Raw genomic sequence first — 21,702 nt, 5'->3', positions numbered from 1 at the left:
AAACAATGCCCTACAAGCTTGCCTATAGCCAGATCTTATAGAGTCATTTTCTCAACTGAGATTCCCTCCTTTTGGAGAACTCTAGCTTGTATCAAACTGACATAAAACTAGCCTGCACATCTGCATTGGAGGAAACTGATTTTCTTTCTCCCAGCAAAATTAACTGCAAATAATTTCTTGTTTAGGAATGCAGTGATCCATGGGTATAGCAGAATGTTATTGGAACTTATATTATTGTTGTTCTTTTAGCAGAGTAATAGTAGTAGGTTTTCCTATCTAGTCCCAGGTTCTTGGCCACTTTAGTCATGTTAGGTTGGGTTTCATCTTGTGAAGTGTCCTTAAATCCATCTTTTTAAACGTGATTATTACTCCCATAACATGTGTGCCGCTGTTGCTGGCCACTAGGATCTTCCAAGGAAGGGAAAATAGAATATAGCGTTATAAAGAGATAAAGGGGAAACTAGAATAGAAGGATTAAATGGTAGAGGGGAATAAGAAGGCAAGGTAAATGAGAAGATATGGGAAGGAACAACATATTTTATAATGATAGATTTAGACTTAAGCTCCCCAAATTCAGAACTTTCTCTTCTGAAAGTCTTAAGCTGTGGTTTTACTGTATATAGATCATAATGGCCTCTTTCGCTTACAGTTCAAATCATAGGAGTGATTTCATTATTTAGGAATGTAATTCTTTCCATAAAGAAATTATACGCTGACCTGTATCTCCCAAAGGTACTATGTAGCAACTATATTTTGAAATGTTTTTTACTTGAGAATCATTATTTCAAATTATAGCATAGGATTGATACTGTGAGAGCTTGTAACCTTTCTCCAAGCATCAGTGCAGCAAAACAAAGTCATCCTTGGCCATGAGTATTTTCTTTGGGGACAAAACCCTTGTTTCTAATTCAGCTTTTAAAAGTGCTGCATTAGAGATCACTAACAGTTATTCATCTGTGGCCCAAACCATACCCTTAAATGTAATTTTGTTTAATGACAAAAGTTTATACTAAAATTGGGTTAGTGGCATGCATTCACAATGTGAAACATTCATTGAAAAATAAAAGCTTGGATTTGGGGGTCCTTGAGAAGGAGGGAACATAGTCCCTGGTTTGCTTTCTGCAAAACAAAACAAAAACAATAAAAAAATCTCACTGGATAGTTGTTGCTTCGGTCTGGACTTGGCTTCCCTCTGGATCAGCCAAAGCTCCTCTTTCTGTTGTGTCGAGAGGAGATGATAGATAGATAGATAGATAGATAGATAGATAGATAGATGAGAGAGTGACAGAGAGAGAGAGAGAGAGAGAGAGAGAGACAGAGACAGAGACAGAGACACAGAGACACAGAGAGAGCGAGCCCATAATAGTAAACCCAGGGCCCCTTGTAGATGTTGGGTTAGTGTTCTGCCACGGGGCTCCCATTCTAGTCTCTTTACTTTGCTGTACTCCATGTCTTTATAACCAGTCGAGTTGAGTCTGCTCCATATGTGCATGTGACTGAAATAAAAGGTAATTGTGGAGTGTTAGAATATGTCTTTGCAGTTCATAGTTTTGCCCTTTAGGAGAATGCAAATTTCAAGTGTGTTTTCAAGATCCAGACTATTTTAATCGTGTGCAACTAAACAAATCCTGGGGGAATACCATAACGTTAAAATGTGTATTAATGGGGGAAATTAACCACAGACTTGTGGGAAAATTACCTATACTATTACTATCAGCCTGAGTAGTGTACTACTAGTGAACTTCCCATGGATAGCATCATCTTCTTGCTGCTAAAATCACATCTGAGGGGTTCAGTTATCCCAAGGGCTACCTGGATTTTACTGCAGACTGCACTGTATCTATGGGAGCTGGTAACCCTCACAGGTGGAGAAGGAAGTATGTTATCCTCCATGGTGCTGAACATCGTGGGCCTCTTCCAGCATTGCTATGGAGAGACTTTCCCGGAAGAATGTATGCCCAAGGCTCAGTCGAATGTTCCAGGAAGATTTTTAGCAAATAGTCATCAAGCCAGAACAGTAAATGGATCTTCTAGGGAACAAATGGAAAGGCATCCTGGCCTCCTCCCTCAGTGGGAAAGAGGTAAAGTAGTGAATTTTCTGAGGCAGCTGGATAGATACCACTTCCTGTCAGCTGATGTATCCTGTTTCCTCTGAGCTGTTCTTTCTCAGTACATGTCATGTCTCCTCGGCCGGATACGCACTGTTTTCCTTTTGGAAAGTGGATGGGGTGAGCCCTTGACTTCAGATCCTCAGACAGAGTGTACCATGGGCTGTGTGAAGGTGCATCTCACACTGCAGTGATTCTGTGCCGTCTTAGCGTAAGGAACCCTTGAGAACAAGAGATCTGGTAACTCAACATGTTGTATTCCCAATGCCTATTGCATGAATTTACAAAGATTGCCCAGTTTAATCAAATTGTTATGCAGTGAGTGTTTGATAATCATAGTGATGTTCCAACTCTCTCTCTCTCTCTCTCTCTCTCTCTCTCTCTCTCTCTTTCTTTCTTTCTCTCTCTGTATCTTCTTGCAGTACCATGAAATACATTTGCTAATTATAGATGTGATTATATATTTATTAAAGAAATTGATGTACGCCATGTAACTGTTGATCAAGCCAATCCTGATTAATGTGTAAAACCAAGGAGTAAGTATCTTTTAAATTGCTCCAAACTGGTATAAGTTACAATGAGTAATTCATGTCATGTATTTAAACTGGGCATTGCCCAAACTAGATTTTATTGATAAGTGTTGTATGGATCCCAATTCATTGCATCCATTCTGTTAAAGGTTCCTTTTTGTTTTCAGTTTTGCACTAAGTTCACACGCTCTCCTTGAAAGTCTCAGAGTAGTTCAGTGTGCTTCAGAATCTAGAGTTTTGAGAAACTAGGATGTTGGCCGTATTCATACACTGTATATTGTGTGAGAGGTGTCACCCTGTAATCCAACCATTTTTTTTCTTCTTTAATCATTTTTCCTAACTCTACCAGTATTGTCTTCCTTAAGCCCACCCACCTTTGCCCACTACTTCTTCTTTAAGTATTCTTAAAACCTCCCGCATTCACAGCCTATCAGACTTTTCCTTCTTTCCCCTAAAAAGAGTGTGCCTGATCCCTACCTTCGTTCATCTCAAGCTCTGCCTTTGAGAGCCTTGCTTCTTCCTCCAGACTGAACGCGTTTAAGGGCTGCGTACTCCCCAGTGAGAACAGCAGCTTCCTACATGCTGTGTTAAAACTCCCTCTCTCCTAAACTTCAGCCACCGTGCCTTCTTACATTGGCTTGACATTTATTAATAAAAGACACTGCCTTATGAGTTAGGTGGGCAAAGCGTTTCACTTGTCTGTCACTCATCTGCCACATGGTTGGTGTGGGAATCCTAAGAGCATTTTCTTAGAATAATTCCTGGCTCATAATGAGCATCAATGTGAGTGTCAGCCAACACTGCCGCTATTATCACCATTGCCATTTTTTAATTTAATTTTTTTCATTTTTCATGCCAACTTCAGTTCTCCCTCTCTTCTTCCCCTTCTCTGCCCCCCTACATCCCCCCCTTTCCCACCACACCCTCCCTACCCATCCACTCCTCAGAGGGGGTAAGGCTGTTTTGGGGAATCAACATTGCATACTAACTTGAAGCAGGACTAAACCCTCCCAAAAGGTATTCCACCATGGGGAATGAGCTCCACAAAGCTAGTTCTTGTACTTGGGATCAGTCCTGGTCCCACTGCCAGTCCCCTGCCCCCCCACCAGCCCGCAACAGATCAAGCCACATAACTGTCATCCACCAGTCCCATGCAGGTCCCCCAGCTGTCAGTCCATAGTCTGTGAGCTCCCTATGGTTTTCCCCATCATGACCTTGCCCCTGCCTTGTTCATATGATGCCTCCTCCCCCCCTCTCTTCAGCTGAACTCCAGGAGCTCAGCCCAGTGCATGACTATGAGTTACTGAGTCTGCTTCCATCATTTATGGGATGTAGGCTCTATGATGGTAAGTAGGGTAGTCACTATTCTGACTAAAGGGGAAGACCCCTATTCAGGTACTCTCTCCACTATTGCCAGGAATCTTAGCTGGGGTCATCCTTGTGGATTCCTGGCAATTTTTCTAGCACTGTATTTCTCCCTAACCCCATAATGGCTTCCTCTATCAAGATAATCCCTTTCATTGCTCTCCCCTCAGTGCCCCCTCAACTAGGCCTTCTCAGGCCCTCGTGTTCCCATCCCCCATCCCCTCCCTTCTACCAGAACTCCCACTTTACCTAGGAGACCTTAACTATTTTCCCTTCCCAGGGCCCTCTCCATGTGTGTTCCTCTTAGGGATCCTTTTTATCTGACTTGTCTGGGGTGGTGGACTGTAGGCTAGTAATCCTTTGCTGTATGTCTAATATCCACTTATGAGTGAGTACACACCATGTTTGTCTTTCTGGGCCTGAGTTACCTCATTCAGGGTGGGTTTTTTTCTAGTTCTAGCCTTTTGTTTGTAAATTTTGAAGTGTCATTTTTTTTATCACGGAGTAGTACTCCACTGTATAAATGTACCACATTTTCTTTATCCGTTCTTTGGTTGAGGGGCATGTAGGTTGTGTCCAGATTCTGGCTATTACAAATAATGCTGCTATGAACATAGTTGAGCAAACATCCTTGTGGCCACTTTTTAATTACCATTTTAAAACTCTGGCCCAAGATTTCTCTCTGGATATTGATATGAAGAGAATAGCTCTGACTCAATTAAAGCAAACATTTTTATAAATGAGGCTCATGCAAACTTTCTTTCTGTGCCTCCTTCCAGGTTGCAAGTCTGTTGTTTTTCTCCCTCTGACATCTGTGTCTGTACTTTTCTACTCTCCTCAGGCCAGGACCACTTTTCTGTAATCCTGCTTGTTCTTAGGGGGATTCTTGGCATCATGTCTTTCAGCAATACTTTTCAGCAACCCTTGGCCTCTCTTAAAAGATTACATACAAGTAGAACCCTTTGCTCTGTTCATATCACTTAGGCAATTTTTGCATTGACCAGTTTCAGAATAGTCTCTTGCCATCATTTTGCACATTAAGAGACATTTTGTACTTTGCCTTTACTTGACATTTTAATAGCTATGGAATTTAAAGAGGTTTTTCAGTATAGAGATAACATTGTTCTCTCTTTGATATTTAAAATTCACACTTGTCACTCATGTACAGAAGATGTAAGTACTGAGGTTACTGGACTTAATATTTATGATGAAACACAATAGAATTGGAGAATCCATGAAAACTAAAATTTGATTTTTGAGCAATTGAAAAATAATTCTTTCAAAAATTAATACTCTTTAAGTCAGCCTTTTTCATAAATTATAGATTATGCTCTTCACCAGTTCCTACTGGAATATTAGATGGTCATCTGGGGAACCCTTTTAGCCTTTTATCGTCATCTGGTTGAGTTTCCTTTTTGGACAGAGAGTTTATACTATCTACTATATTAGAGAGCAATTTAACAGCAGATTCCCTTCATACAGTGTATTCTTTTTTAATCCTTATAATAAACCTAAGTCACTCTTGGGCCTCAGTATTTTCTGCATTCTATTAAAACATTTCCCCATGAGGCCTCCCTTAGCTAGATTTCATTTTATCTACTTATAGGAATATTTATCTTTTCTTATGCACCTACATGTCCACTGTAATGATTATTTTTGTAATGCTGGATGTATTTCAGGCAAACAAAGTCACTGTAGTATGTTATGGAAAAACTCAAGAGATTCTTCTTTTTCATAACACATATGCTCTATGGTGCTTCTCCCATAATATGGTTTGTTTTTTAGGTCTCTTGACCCTTTATAGTTAAAATATTTATCTTCCCTTGCATATCTGTACAGCCATGTCTGAGCTACACCCCCATGTGCTGTCCTTAGCCTGCTCATATTATGCATCATTCATGTACATTTATAAAGCAAATTAAGAATTCAACATAAAGGTACATGTGTCTTTCATTTCAAGTCATTTCCCTATATAGAACTTTTGGGAAGAAAGGCGGCTTCTCCCTGCAGGTGCAACTACTTGTTATGAAATCTCCTTGGTTGCTTCCACCTCTGCTTATCTTAACTTCCCCATATCTGTGTTCTCTCTCGCCATAGTCTCCAGATAACTTTATGCAGACACATGACTCCTGATCTCCATTCTACCTTTATTTATTCATATACTTGGGTGTTAATCATCATACGTTTAATATATTTCACCCCAACATGTTCACACATGTCTACGATTGTGTGTTGCTCATTCATCAGCTATTGCCCTCCCAGCCCCCAGCTGTTCTGCTTTTCTACCCAGAGTTCCATTTCCACTCTCAAGTCTTACTCGGACACACAAACCTCTCTCCTCTTTCATGAACATATCCAATTACCATTCCATCACTCAGTTCAAGTTTAGCAAATCCATGTCAGTTCATTGTCTGTGGCAACATCTGCCTCAAACCCCCACTTGTCCTCTGGATCCTCTCCACCACCTTTCTGTTATTCAAGCTAAGACCCATGAGCATTCTCTAGTCCCCATTCTTGCTCTTGTCTTTCTGGAGGTACATTCTGAGAATTCTTCTTTAGTAGCACTGGAAACTACTGATTGATGCCTCCCCTGGTCTTAGGACACAACTGAACTGCTACAGTATCTTCTCAAGCTCCCTCTCTTCAGTTTCTACTCTTGTACCAACCTCACCTGTGTAGTAGATGCAAATTTTACTCCTCCTTATTGCACATCTAGTTGTTTTTGATATTTGCTTACTTGCTTGCTTATTTTTGAGGGGATATCTTGCCAAATAGCCCAACTTGGCTAGCCTTGAACTCCGGCTTGGGGTCCTCCTGCCTCAGAGTCCCATGTGCTAGAATGACAGATGTTTGCCACAGTGCCTGGCTCTGGTCTCGCTATTCTACCACCGAGGTACTTATCAACCCATATGGTTCCTGCCCACCTACTTTCTTATACTTTCTTAGGCGTTAACTGCAGTGAGCTTGAGATCCATCTTGTCATTGCGTCCCGGTGATGTGGCGCAGTGAGTGCTCCATAGAGAGCAATCAACAAGGGACACTCAAATGTTGTTGTCAACTCTCTAATATTAAACAATAAAGCAAATGGAAATACGTGATCATAAACACAAACTGAAAGGCTTCAAAACCGGAGAGTAGACATCTAGGATTACATTTATGACTCTGTCGAGGCTTTATTGGCTACGTTTGACAGAACAGAAATTTCTCACTAAAATGTAATGTTATAACACTTTTCATTACTGAATCATATACAATAAAAATGACAATGGCATCTTGAATTTATGGCTACTTAGTTAGAAACGTTTCTCATGACTTATCTATTTGTATAAGTCCCTTTGGGAACAAGGGAATGTTTATTTTCTAGAGGGTGACACCGGGTTTTGCAGCCCTCGTGTGATACTGGCAGAACAGTGGCTGAGATGGCACCTACTGCGTGTCAGGAAGACACAAAGACGAGTGCATTGAGTGTCTGCACTCTTGGGTGCAAATGGGGGATGCATGAGGTAGCCCGTATTGCACACTTGTACATCTTGTTTCTTAAGAATTCAAAATATTTAGGGGTGGAAATATGTTCACATTATTCCAGTATGTCAGCTTATTTCTGGGTTCTTTCACTGTGTTTTTCTGAGACGCATTTTTTCCCACACCTGCCTGAACCATCTGTGGGCCAGGCAGGCTGTGGGAGATGTAAAACTGAGTGAAATCTCTCTGTTTCACTTCTTTAGAAAGGGCTATGATGAATCATAGGGCAATGGCCTTCCTAATGATCTGTGCACCTGTGCATGAACAGCTAAGGGAGCCTCGATGTCACTGTTATAGAAAGCCAGGTACTGAAGTTGAGCGCTCAGCACCAATGCTTTGGCACTGTCCTGTAAGAAGCACACAGTCTATCTGTAAGGTAGATGAAGTCCTCTAAAATGGGGTTGATTATCACCATTTATTCACTCTACTCCAAAGCACAACAGTATTTGTTTTACCGCATGACGTCTTTTATTTGAAAGTTTTTTTAAATAAAGTTTTAACATAAAATTTTCAATTGTTTAATATTAATTAAAACTAACTTAAAATTCTAGGATCACTTTCCCCCCATTTTGAAAAGCATTAGAGTCTTAGGATACTTGATAGACAGATATGCCCTGCTTTTACTCTGCTACAGGTAACCAGGGCCATTTCAGAAGTCTTTTAAGTTTCAGCTCTAAGCCCACATGGTAGCCTTTCACAGTTAACATGACTGAGATATGTTATCTAACAATGCAAGATAAAGTTCTTCAAATGCAGATTTCTGGTTTGAGGCCTAGAAACTGTCCAGGTCAGAATTACCTAGCCACTATCCTCTTTAGATCTCACTGAGAGCCCAAACCAAGAAGTGACACAACTTAGTCCTTTCGTGTGCCTATGCTGCAAGCATGATCAAGCCACAATCTGGCCCTGCTCAAATATGAACACAAGAAGTGACTTATTTATATGTTGAAACTTCAGAACGTTTGAAAGGCCTACCATGTGTGCTGTTAAAAGGTTTTTAATTTAAACTTATTGTGTTAGATAATCATACTTCAAGTGACAGTATGATTTATCACCCCTAATCACGATTCTGATCCCTCCTAGACTTCTTGTTTGTATCTGTTTTTGTTCTCTGTTACATAAATATGAGGTTCATATATAAAATTCTGACTGTGTAATATAGGGCTAATGAGTCACAGATGGAAAGATCCTGGCACATTACCATCTAATAACATTTTAAACTCATATTCCATAGTAAAAACAAAAGCAAATTGTACACATCTGTTTCCCAACTTGTGGCATTTCTGAGTTGAGGTAGAGTCGATGCTTACATGACTTTCGCTTAGGGAGAAGAAAGAGAGGACACAGGTCACCTCAAACCTGCCCAGCCACTTTATACCCTTTATCGGAGTAGATTTGGCACAAGGGATAAGGGTTCCTCTGCTTAGCTTCCTGAGACCTCACAGAGATAAACAATGAGAGCCAAAGGCTGAATCAATAGGACTAAAGCGCGTCTTCATGTCTCATACCTAATTTTATTGATTATTGATTATCTTAAAAAGAAAAACATATCCCCAACATCAGGAAAATGAAGAGAAAATGCCCACTGATAAACTAATAAGGCTAAAAACCTAGCAACTCTCTAGCCTTTGTGTGCGTGTGTGTATGTATACACACACACACATATACCTATATATATGTATATATATATATATAATGTTTTATAGTGTTAAAGGGAATAAAAGACTCCAATTTCAATTTTTTTAAAGAAATGGAACAAAGGCAAAATTTCTTTTCAGATTTCCCCGGTTGATAACACTGTGAGGATAACTTTACCCCACTTGCTACAGTCTGGGTCCCTGTGGCACCTCCCCCATCCTCCTTGCCTAGGGAGCCAGAGCCACTTCTCTGTTTTAAGGGGTTGTGTGAACTGTCACATTCTTTTGGAAAAGTTACGTGACAGAAGTGATTACTGTGGAGTGTGACTGTAAATCACCCTGACATGAAATACACATGCTGTAAGAGACAGATTTCCATCTATCGCCTCACAAACGTTCCTGAAAACATGGCAGACCTGAGAGCAACCACATGAGCAGAGAGAATTTTGATTTGTTGGGGGGTAACACTTTTTGTACATGCCAACTATGTTTGTTCTGAAGAGCACTTCTAATCTGACAATAAAATTCTGTTCACTGTTGTTGTTGATAAGAATTAATATGTGTATTGTGTGTATTAGATGTCCTAATTTGTAAACAGAATACCAGTGGGCAGAACGTTTTCATAACAGTGTCTGCAGTTATCTCTAGTCTGTACTAACCCTTTAAAAGGAAGCTTCCAGAAATATTAAGTGCTGCAAACAACCTACAAGAATGCACACAGATCTCTCCTCAATGAGTCCACAGCCCTGCCATTCCGTGCTTTTTCGGAACGGCTGTTTAATTGGGAGCCTCTTATGTCTAATACGTCGAACCTGAGCGGGAAGGGGAGGGTTTACACATGCATCTTGTTTTGTTTGTCTGCCAGTGAAATGTCTGTGTGACGTTTTGTGTCGTGTTGTTTTGGTGTTGTGCCATGTCCATAGGGCCTGCCAGGCTTCCCCACAGTTGCTGCCCTACACAGCAATCAGATCCTCACCGTCAAGGTTTGTGGATGATGCTCGTGCTTACCAGTCAGACGCACAATCAGCATAAGGGTGACAAGAACCATCTGTGGCCTTTCCCAGCCTCTGCTCCTATTGCCAGCTGACTGCGTTGGGTTCCTGGGACCTCAGGTGGATGAGGGAGGTCAGATGTGGTCTAAGAGACCCTCCTGAGCATTCATGAGGAGGATACTGAAGTTATTCATGTACAGTGACAATCAAAGGCGTGTCTTCCTAGGAGGCTGCCTCATATCTGTGGCTGGTGGTTGGATTTACACACATTCCAATGCTCTATGATGGTTTCCCAGCCAGTTGAGAAATTCTAAGGACTCCAAGCTTGGAGTGTCGATACCTGGTTCATGCCACATTATGCTGGTTGACAAATCTGACTGCATTGGAACTGGTGCTTTGTCTGTAGACTTTCTACTCTGGGTGGAGAATACAAGGTCATCTGCTTCCCTTGATTCTGGAAGTAGATACATAGAAGACACCAACCTCCAAACATCCAAATGATGGGGTACAAAAGGGACTCATTTCTAATCAAAAGTCAGGACTCATTCCATCTCAAGGCTGCCTTTCTTCCAGAGAGGCTGAGAGTCTGTCAGACATGGGCACCAGTTCCATTTTATTTAATGGTCATTATGAGACTAATGTATATATCTTTATTTCTTCCTCGGGGCCTTCTGATGCTTACTCCTCAACTCTCTCATCTCTGAACTTCAACCTTTGACCTCACCTGACTGATCAGATGGTGTTTCCTAAAATCAATCATGGCTTTCTCTCTGCTGATCAGCAGCTCATTAAACGCCGGCTGATTAAGGTAGTGCTGCTTCCTGCTGAAGTCTGAGTTCTCCTTTGCATTCAAGTACTGCCCTGGGCACTGCTGCTTTGCATTTATCTCTCGTGCATGGCGCATAGATGGGGGGGGAAGGCTTTGTAAATATCCCAGCGTAAGATTGTATTTGGTGACTCACAGTATAGAAAGCCCACCTGGTTTTTAATCAAGACAACTTCAGTTGTAACCAGCAATAGACACATGGTTCTTCAGCCCTCTGGCTCTGATAAATTATGCATCTATTATGCAATAGAGCAGGAACCTATTATGCTTAATCTTTGATTCTGTGAGAAAATGTATTTTCAAACTGGAAATGCAGCCACCCATTGATCAGGGTAAATGGGTCCGATAGAGCATTGCCATAGAGACTCTTAAACAAGGGCTCTGTACGGCTCTGAATACAGTAATAGTGTACTTTGAGAGCCATGCTACTGGGACAAGAACTGTTTTAGTTTCATAGCATCTGTTTGGCTCTCCCACAATAAATATTTGCTCCCTGCTGACAGGTAGCTTGCCAGTAGACTTCATATACATGATGGTCTGGTTCTTTTAGCATAAATGTAGATTAGATAATATGAATTTTAAAATGTTGAAATAGAACCTGAATATTAATGACTCATGATTATTGTTGGTTCATTCCCTTCCTCCATTCCAGGGTGATCAAGGACAGGCTGGGCCTCCAGGACCCCCAGGCCCTCCTGGTCCAAGAGGCCCACCTGGGGACACAGGGAAGGATGGCCCCCGAGGAATGCCAGGAGTGCCTGTGAGTTTCTTCCTGGGTTGTGGCTCTCCCTGGTTTTGTCCCATGTTAAGGGGTAAGAAGTGAGATATGCAAGGTGACAAGAAACTGTGGGGCTAAGAGGTCAGGTGACTAGGGGAGGCTTGGGGGAGTGGAATGAGGACAGTCCTGGAGCATTGCAGGGCATTTCAGCAGTGTTTTGCTTCATCACGGGCCCAAGAAAGGCCAGATGGCACCTACATGGATCTTGTGAGCTTTTGGAAGTTCATAATGAGAAATTCCCAGTCTTGCCTCTAACCTGTAACCACTGCCTTTTTGGATGAAGTGGGTTATTAGAGAGAAAAAATGAAACCAAACCATAGTGGACACAGTCAAGCCCCACGCTGCTAACAGAAAGCAAGGGAGCTTACTAATATTGTTCCCTTGCAAATGACTTGGTTGAGTGTTTAATAGAAACAAATTAATGACGTAAGCACCAGAGGGTGTGACCATATATACTATCACTTGACATTTGCATCTGAAGCTTATCTAACAGAAACCATTCGTAAATGACTTCAACACTAGAATTTGTCATAGCAATAACAAAAATATGGGACACAGATAAATGATATGACTTAGTATATGCCTCCCAATAATTTAAAGAAATATATGAACAAGATTAAAGAAATGACTGGGTTGATATCTAGGTTCCCAAGTTAGAAATTAAGGTTTATTGCTGAGTTAAATTTTATTTAATGTATTGCTTAAGTTGTGTTCATTAGTAATTTTCTAGTTTAAAAGTAATGATGAAAATATTTTATAACAAAGTAGAATATTTGTAAATAAAACCATAGTTGTTAATGTTATCATATATTGAATTTTTAATGCATGTATTTTTGTATTGTTTTTCTAAGGATTAATCTGTGTGTAAGGATAAAGGGCCTTTTATCCCTGTTTGCTGTCATCTCCTCCAAAATCCCACTTCCCTTTCTGAAGGTTGTGTGTTTGCTCCTATGAAATTAGGAACAGACTCAAAGACTTGTTGGGACTGTTTTTCCTGAACGTTTGAAGGTGGTCAATGCATCCTGACCCTGCCTACTTAATGTCTGACATTTTCTTAGATGGGTGTTCCTGGGGACAGCCTTCCATGGCTTTGGGGGATTGACAGCTAGTCACCACAGTGGCTGTCCTCCAATAGCCAGTTAAAGACATGGGCTGGCAGGCATGTGGTATGTAGCAGGCATAATTCCTGTGATGCCAGCACTCAGGAGGCAGAGACAAGAAGAGGGCTGTGAGTTCGAGATCAGCATGAGCAGGCTGGAGAGATGGCGCAGCAGTTAAGAGCTCTGGCTGCTGCTCTTCCATGGAACCTGAGTTTGATTCCCGGCACCTACGTGGAGGCTCACAACCATCTGTAACTCCAGTTCCCAGGGATCCAACACTGTCTTTCGGCTTCTGAGGACACTGAACACACATGGTGCACTGACATATGTGCCAGCCAAATACACATACACATAAAATAATTCGTTTTTAAAGATGTATTTTTTAAAAAACTAGCATGGGCTACACAGTGAGTTCTACCAGTCTAGAGAATAGTGTGGAAACCTGTTTTAAAAGAACCAAAACAAAGAAGCAATAGCCCAACATGTCATTGGTAGAAAAATGGCTAGGTTATCATATATTATAAAGAAATAAGTTTATGCTAGATTTTACTAGTAGGAGATAAAGATAAGGAATTTGGGAGATGGCTTATTCAGTAAGTGCCATACAAGCTTGACGAGCAGTGTTCAAGCCCCAGCATCTAAGTTTGTAGCCCCATCACAGGGAAGGCAGAGGTAAGAGGATACTTGGTGCTTGCTGGACAGCCATTCTAAGCCAAATCAGTGAAATCCAAGTTCAGTGAGAGGCCCTACCTCAAAAGCCAGGCTGACTGCAATTGAGAAGGCACCAGATATTAACCTCTGGTAAGGGGACCCTTTACATGAAGGGCAAATGAACTAAAGAATTCCACAAATAGGTTTGGTTTTTATAACGGTCTCAGAGACAGTTTGCATCTACTATCATAACCACTAGAAAAAACACTCTATAAAAGTGAGGTGGGTGCCGGAGAGATGGCTAAGCAGTCAAGAGCACTTGCTGCTCTGGTTCCCAGCACAGGGTGGTGCACCCCCACCTTTCACACGGTCCCAGGGGTCTAGTGTGCTCTTCTGTCTCTGAGGGTACCCGCCATGTGCTTGGTGCACATGCATAAACGTAGGCAACACACTTACATGCATAGGATAAAAACAAAATATAGATTTTAATGTGATCTGGAAAATATTCATGTTTGAAAGACCAGCATCACCTATGTATATTGGAATTACAGGCACAGATCTCGGTAAACCCCATAGCCGGAGGCTGTCATTATGTGTGACAATAAAACACAGGAGTAAGTTCCACATAAACCTGGTCATTGTGAAACAAACAAGCATATGAAGCCACAGAATATTCTCTATTAGTTTCAGTAAACATGTTAATTCATCTCTGATTAATGCAAAACAGAAAAATTCAAAACTAGCTTCTGCTCATTTTGCAACTAAATACTGTAGAAAGAGGGGTTCTCTAGCCTGCACTAGTCCTGTGTTTGTATCCGTGTGGGGAACACATGAGGAGCTAGACTAAGCTTATTAAACTCTAAAATGTTTATAAAGATTGCAGTCAAAGAAAGGCTATCCTCTCTTTGTTGATACGTTTACATTCTATTTAATCTAAAAAAATGTATTTGACATTCACATGACCCAGAAAGTATTGGGAAAAAGAAGATAGCTGAAAATTTTTAAATACTTTCTAATGAGTCATTGTTATTCATATTTTTAAAGGGTGAACCAGGGAAACCAGGAGAGCAAGGCTTGATGGTACGTATCTCATTTTATTTTTCAATGAAAATAATAGAAAGCTGGGTTAATAAAAACTATGGTCAACTTTATGAGCGAGTAACCAATCTTTTCAAATGACCCATAACAGAAACAGTAATCTGTGAAAGTTAGAAAACAACGGTCCCCACTTACTTCATGCTAAGGATCACAATACTACTCTCTCTGGGTTCTATTGCTATGAAGAGACACCATGACCATGGAAACTCTATAAGAAAAGAATTTAAGTGGGACTGATTTACAGTTCAGAGGTTTAGTCCATTGTCATCATGGCGGGAAGCATGGCAGCATGCAGGAAGACGTGGTGCTGGAGAAGGAGCTGAGAGCTACATTCTGATCCACTAGCAGCAGGGAGAGAGGGAGAGAGGGAGGGAGGGAGGGAGGGTGGGAGGGAGGGAGGGAGGGAGAGAGGGAGGGAGGGAGGGAGGGACTGGGGCTGGCCCAGGTGACACATTTCTTCCATCAAAGCCACACCTCCTAATCTTCTATCCTATCAAAGTGTTCTGAGCATTCGAATACATCAAAGCCATACCTCCTAATCTTCTATCCTATCAAAGTGTTCTGAGCATTCGAATACATGAGCCAATGTAGGCCATTCTCATTCAGGCCACTACAATCATATCCATAGAAACAATACAGGGAGAGAGAGAGGGAGGGGGTGTCCAGATGGGGAGACGGGGAGAAAGAATAGTTCAGAAGGCCCAAAGAGCTGCAGTGAGCAGCTCAGTGTAGCAGAGGTTAAGTTCAGAGATGAACCTATCAGTTCCAAAAGAAACTTGTTGGGCTTGGAAGACAGATAATTCAGTGGGCAAGAGCATGAAGACTGAGTTCTGAGACCAGGTGGGTGTCAACTTGCAACCCTAGGGCAGGAAGGTGAGGGGGCAGGAAGATGGCTGCAGCTTCCACAACAATCTTTGTACAGTGGTATAAAGAGGTGGTTTGGTATTTGTTGTTATTTGTTTGTTCATTCGTTTGCTGAAGAAAGACATTTTGGATTTCTGCCATTCAGTCAAAACAGAGCACATGGTAAATGTGTGGACACAGAAATCCCAGTCCTTGTGATTTTTAGATCCTTGGCCAGCGTATAAAAGGCATGTCAGCTTGTTGAATCCTAAAGGGACATCTTCAACCTGCTCTCCCCCTCTTCCCCTCAACCTGCCGTTCCAACCTGCGGTATGATGTTTTAACCTTATTGGGGAAAAATAGGGTGATCTTTCTGTGAGCCCCAATCCACAGCTTGGCTTATACCCTTCTGGGACGCAGAATGAGTGAGCCTGTCAAGCCTCATGTCCATGCTCGCATTACGTAGATAGCTCGGGTACAAAATTCATTTTAAGAATTCTTACTGCATGCCTAGGAAGGCTAATGTACAGAAACATAACAGTTGGTTAAAACCCGAAGTAAACATGGGAATTGACAGAAAGAGTAAAGGCTCCCTGCTTCAGGAGAAGCCTTGGATCACAGTCCTGGGGAGCTGACTAGTAGTGGAATCACAGCACCCGGGACCAAACCCCACCACATAGAAATTGCTCTATTCGTGACCGGTAAGATCAAGATATATATTTGGTCCAGATTTATTTAAAATAAAATTATAAAACATTTGTCATCAGTAGCACCCTCATGGCGGGACAGCTTTAGCTCATGTTGCTGCAGACTCAGAGGGAAAAAGGGATTCTTGGAACAGTAGGATGTAAATTTTGGAATTGTTTTAAGCATCTATAGTCTCTGTCCTTGTGTACTACAAGTCTGTGCTGACGTATCACTCACTCACTGGCTTCCACTTTCCGCTCCGGCACCTAGTTCAGCATCTTCAAGTATGTAGTATTCTCAAGTTAAGTGACTCATCTTGGAGAATTACATTCCTGCTTCCCCTGTTTATCTATTCTCCAGGACTGATTATATGAACAATACATAATCTCACTTTCCTGTGGTTTCCTGTTTTATTTTTATTTATGTTCTTGGAGTGCCAGAGATTGAATCCAGGACCTCACATAGGCTAAGTACCTGCCCCACTAAGCTATTTCCACTCCTAACTTAAGTCATTAAATATAAGTGTTTTTCCTAGCCCTAAATGAATTATAATGTTATTTTACTGTACTTCTATCTCCCATCTCATATAAAAACCCTCTCAAATGCAGATAAATATTGGCCATATTTTCTATAAACTGTTTTCTCTCTGTTTACAATCTTCTGATGAGTTCGTGTCTCATTTCCTAGATCCAGCCAAGAAATGTAAATGAAATCACAAATGTCCCAAGGCTTTGTGGGCTTAATGATCTTCTAAAGTGAATTTTATAGATGATCTCTTTTGAAAGTGTAAATTACTGCTTTAAGTGAACATTTCTTTAATATGCAAACTGGATTTAACCTGTCGTACATCTCAGTGATTATTCACAAATGAGTGTAAGTAATGTACAACTCAAACCAATAGCTAGAAAGCTTGTGTGCCCCGTCCCCAATCCCCATCCCAAAGCTAGTCACCATTCTGACTAGTGTCGTCATGAATTAGCTTCGTCTGCATTTGAATTTTACACTAATTGACTCATACAGTATGTTCACATTTGTGTCTGGATTCTTTCATTCAGCATTGTATTTGTGAGATCATCTACTCCTGTTTTAATAGCCTTCACAGCTGTTCAAAAAATAGGAGGAAGGCCCTTACTTCCTCTATTACCCCGTTAAAACTACATCAGTCAGAGCAGCGAATGAATGAGTGCCTGTCTGACCTTGGGCAAGTCACTTAACCTCTCGATTTCTCATCTGTACAGAAAAAATAACACTGTCTTTGCCTTCCTTAAAAGGTTGACAGAGACAAATGCAGTAAATTAGTGGAAATCTCTTTAAAATCTGTAATGAGAACTATAGATGAGTGTTGTTATCACTCTTTGTTCTCAATACAGTACAGGTGAGCTTGGATTTATATAGCAGATGTATCCATGAAGGTTTTTTTTTTAATATGAATCAGATTTCCATGAATCAACCTGTTTTTAAGTTGATGGAGAATTTGGTTTTTTGAAACAGTTCATAACACCTTTACTCATTTTCTAATTTGTTTTATACTTAACCCACCTCAAAAAGAGTACTGGAAATATAGTTGAATTTTTGTTTGGTTTGGTTTGATCTGGGATTTTTGAGACCCATTTTCCAAGCTGACCTGGAAATCACTTTGTAACTCAGGCTGGCTTCAAACTCATGATCTTCCTGCCTGGCTTCGTACATTCTGGGATTATAGGAATGTGGCATGATATCCAGCATTTATAGTGGTCATTTTTATGAGGCGAGATCTCTTGTGCAGTTTTTTTCTTTTTTTTTTCTTAATATTTTTTTTATTTTCCATTTTAAATTTAGATGAGAAACAAGGTTGCTTCACAAGTCAGTACGAGGTCCCTCTCCCTTTTCCTCCCCTCCTCCCGTGCCCTCCCCCCCATCCCCCCCCCGTTATCCCCTCATTCCCCCAGGGAGGGTGAGGCCCTCCATGGGGGTGTCCATAGTCTGTCATTTCATATAGGGCAGGGCCTAGACCCTTCCCCAAGAGTTCAGGGTGAGAGTGCACCTCACATTGTTCTATGGGAGTCCAGAGACCGTGTGTGTACTTGGGATGGGTACTGATCTGCTGTCCAAGGCTCAATAGATTACCTAGGCCTCCTCACTGACACCCAGATTCAGGGGGTCTTGATCAGTCCCATGCTGGTTTCCCAGGCTGATGCCTGGGATTCAAGAGTTAACCTTTGTCTGGTCAGCTGTTTCTGGGGGTTCAACCAGCCCAGTCTTAATCCCTTTGATCATCAGTCCTCCCTCTCTGATACTGGCTTTCTTGAGTTCAGCTCAGTACTTAACCAGCCAGTAAATGAAGTTTCTGTTTCCCAGACTCTCTGGCAATAGGATTGTAGGCTGGCACTCCCCAGATCTATGTCTAAAATCCATATATGAGAGAGTACATGCCATGTTTCTCTTTTTGTGACTGGGTTACCTCACTCAGGATGGTTTCTTCTAGTGTCATCCATTTGCCTGCGAATCTCATGATTCCATTATTTTTTTCTGCTGAATAGTACTCCATTGTGTAGATGTACCACATTTTCTCTATCCATTCTTCGGGTGAGGGACATCTAGGTTGCTTCCAAGTTCTGGCTATTACAAATAAAGCTGCTATGAACATAGTGGAACAGACATCTTTGTTATATGAATGGTCATCTTTTGGATATATGCCTAAGAGTGCAGTTGCTGGGTCTTGTGGTAGGTTTATTCCCATTTTTCTGAGGAATCTCCATACTGCTTTCCAAAGTGGCTGAACCAGTTGGCACTCCCACCAGCAATGGAGGAGTGTCCCCCTTTCTCTTGTGCAGTTTTTATTTCATGTGTGTGTACGAATGTGTGTGTGTGCATGCTCATGTGCACTTATGCTTATTCATGTTAATGTGTGCACATACACACAGTGTTTTAATCCAGAAGAAGGTAGAAAGGTGCATTGCCTCTGTAGTGCTAGCTTGAAAGCATTTAACGTGTGGTGTCATCTTTTCCTCCGTACAGATCAATAGACTAGATAGTGGTTGCTGTTCTACGTATCTTGATGTATTATGTACGAACAGCAAGTGAAGTGCTGACATGAAATGCCCTGTGGACCACAAGGAACCCCATAGATGGGCAGTATTGCTCTTGAAGCAAATGTCGAGCAAGCAGTGTAAGCAGCGACACAGACAGACTCCAGAAAAGCTATAGAAGAATGCTTACGTAGTCAATGACACGACAGCATGTCAATGCTGCGGTTGGGAGTGCTGCTGTCTCTGTTCTATTTGTTGTTGCCACTGAGCCTTCTGTATACCACACCACATTATCAATTTTTCATGATGTTCTTTTCATCCGTCAGTTCAAACAAAGCACGATGAATAGCACCGATCTTTTCCTCTCGGGATAATCCCCGGTTGGTTTGAGCTGCTCTGTGGAGCTTGTTTAGATGAGGGTTCTAACGATGCACCGGAGGATCATTAGGAATTTCAAATGTCTCTGACAATGAAATGAGGAAGCTAAAACCAACCTACAAAGCTGTTTATGAGCGTGTCAGGTAGGGATTTAGTGTTCATAATCCAGGATGGATCATTAGACTGCACAGTAACTATCTGAAGATTAACAGCGTGCCTGATACAGACAGAGGGAGAGCTTGAAGCTCAAGCAGGCTTGTGTCCCTCAAATCCCACTCAGCATCTAGTCTGTAAACGTGACCTTCTGGGGAGTTTTTAAAAGAAAGAATTAGGAACTTAAAATTGTTAACTATATCTAAATAAAAGCGACACCTTCTCCCAGCACACGCTATTCTATAAAACCAGACATGCAGCTAAGAGCTGGCCATAACTGCAAGTGCTCAGGGTTGAATTCTAGCACAGGTCATGTCCAAATCTGTTCTCCAAGCCAGTAGTATTCTAAATAGTTAGTGGAATCATATTTAAAGGTATTTTTCCTTCAGATTTCATTACTGTTTTTGTTTTCTTTGACAAGTGGAGACATTCTTAGCAACATGAAAGACCAATGGCATTTTTTTCTTGCTCAGGTCTAGGGCTTCAAGTACCCGAGGGAAGATTTTTAAAAGTAACCTTCTGCTTCCAGCATCTCCTTTAAGAAAATGCCACACACGTACTTCTGCATTCCCTCACGATATGTTGGAACAGTCTGTTCCTTTGTTCCATAATGCTTATACTACCTTACACTAGTTGTTGTGGTAGGATGCTTATTAAACTGAATGGCTGATAATGAATTGTATCATTACTATTAATGGTATCTGCAGAATAAGGGATTGATACCTATGCTACTGAGCTTATTCTTTTTCTTTCTGACAGTGCCATGTCTCACCAGACGTAGAATTAAATAGAATAAACATAATTGACTTTCTAGAGATTGTTTTTTCTCTTCAATAACTTCTTTTTGTTCATTTCTACAGATTTATATACCTGTGCTCAGGAATGGTGTGATTTAAGGGGTCAGTTGTCATGGGGACAGTGAGAGAGTAATCATATCTATTTCTAGTCACAATCCATGGCTATTTTGAAGTCAGGTATATTCAAAGAAATCATCTAGCCTATCACTTCACAGATTTTTTGAAAAAGAAGCGAAAGTAATGGGTCTAGGATGGTAGAGAAGACAGTGTCAGAACCGTGTTAGACTCTGGCTCGTTTGGTTGCAGTCTTCTGGGCTTCCCAGTCTAAATCCACAGTGTCCAATGCAGTGTCTGCTAACGACATGTGACGAGTTCAGAATCGGTTTCAGTAAATCAAAATTAAAGCTTCATTTCTGAAAGCTACACTAGCAACATTTCCGGTGCTCGACAGCCGTGTGTGGCTAGTGGCTCCCCTGTCGGATTAAGCAATACAGAATGTTTTCATCATCACAAAACCTTTCACTAGACAGGACTCACTGGCCTTCCTAGACAGAAAGCAGGCCTGAACACACCAGTCTGTATTATACTCTTAAATTTAAGACATCTGTGAGTCACAGGAAATGTATATTTTAGGAGCAACATTTCTCAGCATTGTTGATTTTAAGCAGGGCAAGAGCGGAGATGCCCCTGCATACTGAATGCCTTGTGGTGCGATGGGGCCTTACGCACCATAAATGCCCTGTCATGCCATCCAAGGGAAGCATATGCAATCACAGAGGGCAGAGGAGCCTGTTCACTTTCCTTTCTTTGGGGGTCATTTCCACTTTGGATTCAGCACTAAGAAACAATTTATTAAACAGATAATTGTTTAATAAAAGGGATAGAGTGAACTAATTTAGCTGTGGGTATCTTGTGACCATAGGGTCTCTGTTTTGGAACCTGATAGTACAGACGCTTAAACGTCTAATCTGCCTTTAATCTGCCCGTGGTATTTAATGCTCCGTTTTTCGTCTTCTGTTATAGTTTTGTCAAGCGATGAGAAAAATGTATCACCTATTTAATTTCCTTAGCTGTAATAAACTTCCATTCAAAAGGTCATAGCACCATGATTTTGAGAAATACCAGTAAGTGAATTGCCCTGGTTTAATATCTCCCTATAGGTCAGCACATGAGATAGAGCAGTCAGAAAACATTTGCTCTTTGTAAAATATGACTGCTCATTAGACCCT

The 21,702-nt window shown here is 41.2% G+C and overlaps 1 protein-coding gene across 8 annotated transcripts in view; it reads left to right on the top strand.

Moving 5' to 3' along the window:
* The window catches only part of Col25a1 (collagen type XXV alpha 1 chain), a 376,783-nt gene that overhangs the window by 253,730 nt on the left and 101,351 nt on the right, over window positions 1-21,702 (top strand). For all 8 annotated transcript variants that reach the window (XM_040751789.1, XM_021234540.2, XM_021234538.2 and 5 more), the window contains exons 8-10: window positions 10,891-10,962; window positions 11,633-11,740; window positions 14,554-14,589. In XM_040751789.1, the coding sequence (XP_040607723.1) occupies window positions 10,891-10,962; window positions 11,633-11,740; window positions 14,554-14,589 (216 nt within the window). The remainder of the gene's footprint in view (window positions 1-10,890; window positions 10,963-11,632; window positions 11,741-14,553; window positions 14,590-21,702) is intronic.

The sequence above is a fragment of the Mesocricetus auratus genome, unplaced genomic scaffold (assembly GCF_017639785.1).
Source record: "Mesocricetus auratus isolate SY011 unplaced genomic scaffold, BCM_Maur_2.0 Super-Scaffold_100009, whole genome shotgun sequence".
Lineage (NCBI taxonomy): Eukaryota > Metazoa > Chordata > Mammalia > Rodentia > Cricetidae > Mesocricetus > Mesocricetus auratus.
This window is presented reverse-complemented; position numbering and strand designations above follow the sequence as displayed.